The sequence below is a fragment of the Melampsora larici-populina genome (genome assembly GCF_000204055.1).
Source record: "Melampsora larici-populina 98AG31 unplaced genomic scaffold MELLAscaffold_16, whole genome shotgun sequence".
In the NCBI taxonomy this organism is placed as follows: Eukaryota; Fungi; Basidiomycota; class Pucciniomycetes; order Pucciniales; family Melampsoraceae; genus Melampsora; species Melampsora laricis-populina.
Genome location: NW_006768780.1, coordinates 1,131,444 through 1,135,376, shown reverse-complemented (window position 1 = coordinate 1,135,376; position 3,933 = coordinate 1,131,444). Strand labels below are relative to the sequence as shown.

The 3,933-nt window shown below is 40.8% G+C and overlaps 1 protein-coding gene across 1 annotated transcript; it reads right to left on the bottom strand.

Moving 5' to 3' along the window:
* Positions 1-2,801: 2,801 nt before the first annotated feature.
* On the bottom strand, positions 2,802-3,672 carry MELLADRAFT_52478 (uncharacterized protein; the record flags this gene model as incomplete). The annotated part of the gene is made up of 4 exons (XM_007409477.1): positions 2,802-2,845; positions 2,930-2,951; positions 3,145-3,386; positions 3,564-3,672. The coding sequence occupies 4 exons, from the start codon at positions 3,670-3,672 to the stop codon at positions 2,802-2,804; spliced, it is 417 nt and encodes a 138-aa protein (XP_007409539.1).
* Positions 3,673-3,933: the final 261 nt, after the last annotated feature.

Sequence of the window (3,933 nt, the reverse complement as noted above, 5' to 3'; positions counted from 1 at the left end):
CTCAAAACAATCGACCAAATTCAAAATCAAAGCATGAAGTTGCAGACATCACCTACCGCAGATATACCTTGTAGATTCCCTTGGAAAACCACCGCAATCCCAGACTTTCTCAATAATCCACTCACACAGCCACTTGAAATGATGATGACGTGGTATTCTTGCAGGAGACACACTGACACTACGAATAGCCATGTGAACTTGTAAGATATCCTACATATTACTTCTTTATGAATGTAGACCTACGGGGTCAATTCTAGTACCTGAGATCAAGTAATGATACTCAAGGATAATTTGCATGAGAGGTACATAGTTTGAGCGTTGAGGCTGAGCTCTCAAGAAATATACTCATGGGATCTTGAGCTGGAAACTAGGGAACACCAGCACTTTTCTAGTCTCTTTCTAGGTCTTTTTATGTGGCTCAACATCTTGACCCTGACTGCAACAAATACCCAATTCATACGGCGCTTGAGGAATGTCTAAATATGACGAGCTATATACCCCAAGCCCACAGAAACTACGATAATAAAACCGTGCCAGAAGCAGCCAACCATTCAGTAGGTAATAGTGTCAAATCATTTGACTTCATTATTTGAGGTGCGCAAATGTCATATTGTCTGTAGAAGCAGTTTTTTAATTGGATCGCGCTATTTGGCGCCCGCTTTCAAATTACCCGAAGCCCGGTTTTTTCGGTACATCAACCGTGCCTCCAGGCCAAATTTGGCCGCAGCCGCAGCTGTATCACAAAGCGGGCTGTCATATCAAGAAAGCGGGCTCTAATACCCTTTTACCGGGCTGTCACTCATGAAACCGGGCTGTACCTTATCAAACCGGGCAGTATAGGTAGTGTTCTCTCTACCTATATTTGTTCGACACATTCTCTCTCAGCTGCCTCGACACTTCCTTCCTAAGTACAACTTCCAATTCCCAATTGGACTCACCCAAAGAAGCAACGCCTCCCAACCCAATCCGTCCGAATCCAAAGATGGTAAGTCGTTCACCTTCACCTATCTTATCTTGTCTTAGTAGTTTCTACCCTCGGTGTTTGGAAACCGCAACCCAGATATGTTGGAATCAACTAATATACCCCTCTGGATCGAGGAGTATAAAGATCAGTTGGCTCGTTGGAGGGATCAAAGATCAGGGTCAAAGGAGGTTATTCACGTAGAATGATTATCTTGTGTCTTTAGTAGTTTGTCTTTAGTACTTTTTTTTCTGTTGTTTGTGAGACACGTTTTAGTTTAGTTTTGTTTTGTATCTCTTTCTACCACGCTCATTACTCATGTCACGCTCGTTAAGTTATATTTGGAATGGTCACACTCGTTTACTTCCATTTCAAAAGTAACATTTGATGAGAAACAAGCCAAAAGATGAGAAGTCGAAAAAAGAAGTAAGTCGAAAGGGTGGAAATTAGAATGGGAAATAAGGGAGAAACACTGGCAAGTGGAAGTGAAATCAAATCTGAAAACCGGGCGTCTCTGATTCGAATTCACAAACCGGGCTGCGTAGATGTCACCGCCCGGTTATACAGTTCAAAACCGGGCGGTGAGTGTTTGAAAGCGGGCGCCAAATAGCGCGATCCTTTTTAATTAAGTAGAAATGAAATTATCAGAGAACATTTACTGAGTAGGGAAATATAAGTGGGTGTATTTTTGGGAGCTCATGACTCTATCTGCACCAGGTGATATAATGAAAGACCAGGTGCATGTTACTGGTTATCTTATCAGCAATGAGAAAAGTTGCACATAGAAAGAGCTAGAGAATCTTTTACTCCAGTACCTTTTCTCCTTGAAGTATCCTTCAAGGGAAGAGGAAGAAAGATAGACAAAGAAGAATACCGGAAATATGCAAAATGCAGCTTGGGCAGGTGAAAAACTGAAGCTGAAGTTTCATATCAAATCAAAGTTATGTTGGGGATCAAGCAGCTGATGGCGAGCTTGAATCCCGGTATAACTTAAATGTCTACCAGAGGTAAATGAGATTGATGAAATTGTGCGGAAATAACCAGATTTTTACTTTCTTTGGTGGGAACACAAGCTCCGTAAGACAGAGCCCAGGCCATTAACATAGAACACCCCAAAACTTCATGAAGAAAAACAATGTAAACAGGGTAAGCAAAGAAACAGACATTTGAATTCCAAAAGGGTCAAAGTAATGTCCTTTACATAATTTGGAGAGATAATAGGCACCTACGGAATCAGCACTTGTGAGATGCTTCACGAAAGGAAATTGATCATATCATTCCTGGCTTTCAGCTAATGAGCAAGAAAAGAAGACATAACATCCATACACACGGAAGCTGAATGATTTCAGAGGGAACCTCATGGTAAGCTGGCAATCAGAATAAACCAAGTCCTCCAAAAATGTGATAATCGTATTTGTAGAAGCTATGTTACATATATCTTATCACCAGTTTTGATTATAATATCACCATCACAACTGATATAGAATCATCTCATCAATATTTGTTGTATGTCACTCAAGCGTATCAATTTGGGCCAAAATTGTTCATGTTGAGGAGTAAGGGCCGGTATGCAGCAGGAAAGGACTTCTTCTCATGATTGTCTATTACTATCAAAGTCCCTCACACTAAGTACAATCCTTGCATGATTTGCAAGATTGTAGGTCTGGGTTAAGATATGCTTAATTATGGAGCGAAAATATTTATTGAACAATTTGATATCAACCTACCATACAAGCAATTCTTTTGTTCTATTGGTCCAGGATCATGATGTAGGCGCTTAGATATCTTTGAATTGATCATCATGGGTTGACACAACACAGGATATAGAAAATGACAAGCACTAAGGTTTCAGGATGTCTGAGCGTATATTACAAGCTGTTGCTGCTATATATTTTGCCATTGTTTCAAAAGAAAACCAACCAGTCAATGGCATTTGAAGTGAGTGAAGCCAAGGGTGAACAGACAAACCAATTCTAAATCCATTGGTTTCCTGTTAAGGACAGGGATGGGGTTCTCGACGAGGATTGGTTCCCTGATAGGTGGGGTTCTGTCTATATAGTAGATTGTCAGATGAAGAGAGGGCTACAAGTGACGTAAGGTACAAGATGAAGTACTCCTCAAGTACGTGACATGTGATGATGTAATATGTCACACCTGTTACATTGGGATCGTAACATTTCCACCGCATGAAGCCAATCTCTTTGGAGCCCTGGACCTACTTGAAGGACAATATCACTGTGTTTGAACAAAAGTGTCATGGCCGTCTTTGCTGATGTTGGTTTTGTGTCTGGTGTTTCACCGCCATGAGGCTGCTCAGAGGATGTCTGATCTGACAATTTCTCTGTTTTGACTTTGATTGACTTTGGTTTGAATGACATGATTGCTGCGGATCCAAGACCCAAGCTTGCGACTAGAGGCCCAAAACCTTTCTTTATGAATTGTGAAATATCAGAAACATCATCATAACAGAGGGTGAAATGAAATAATGGCCTTTGCTAGCCTAATTACCTCATCATTGGTGTGAAACTGGAATATAATGCCACCATATCAGACTCAGTATAAGTTTTGGCCTCTTCAAGAGCATATGGGTGTATCATCTCACTCATGTTCATCCCTGTACCAGGCAAGTAGCAACATGAAAGAATCTTGTTAAACGTGTTTGACAAGGCGTACCCAAAAAGACGTGGAGCTCTTTTATTGAACTCCTCCATGAAGCTATGCAATTTTCCTATGGCACTGACTACAGGAAGGGGTGAATGACTCTGGGGAATAGTGTCCACCTTTGTAAATTTGCAGAAAGGTCAGTAATCTGAAGACTGTAAAAGAAAAGCTAGAAGACATATCAGATTTGGAGAGTTAGAACTAACCTGCACAAAATGTATAAGTCATCCCAGAGTTCAACCTATTTGATCCCAATGATTGTGAGTAGGCTTCACTTGATAGGCTTGAGCAATTTGCTGGATGTAACATGT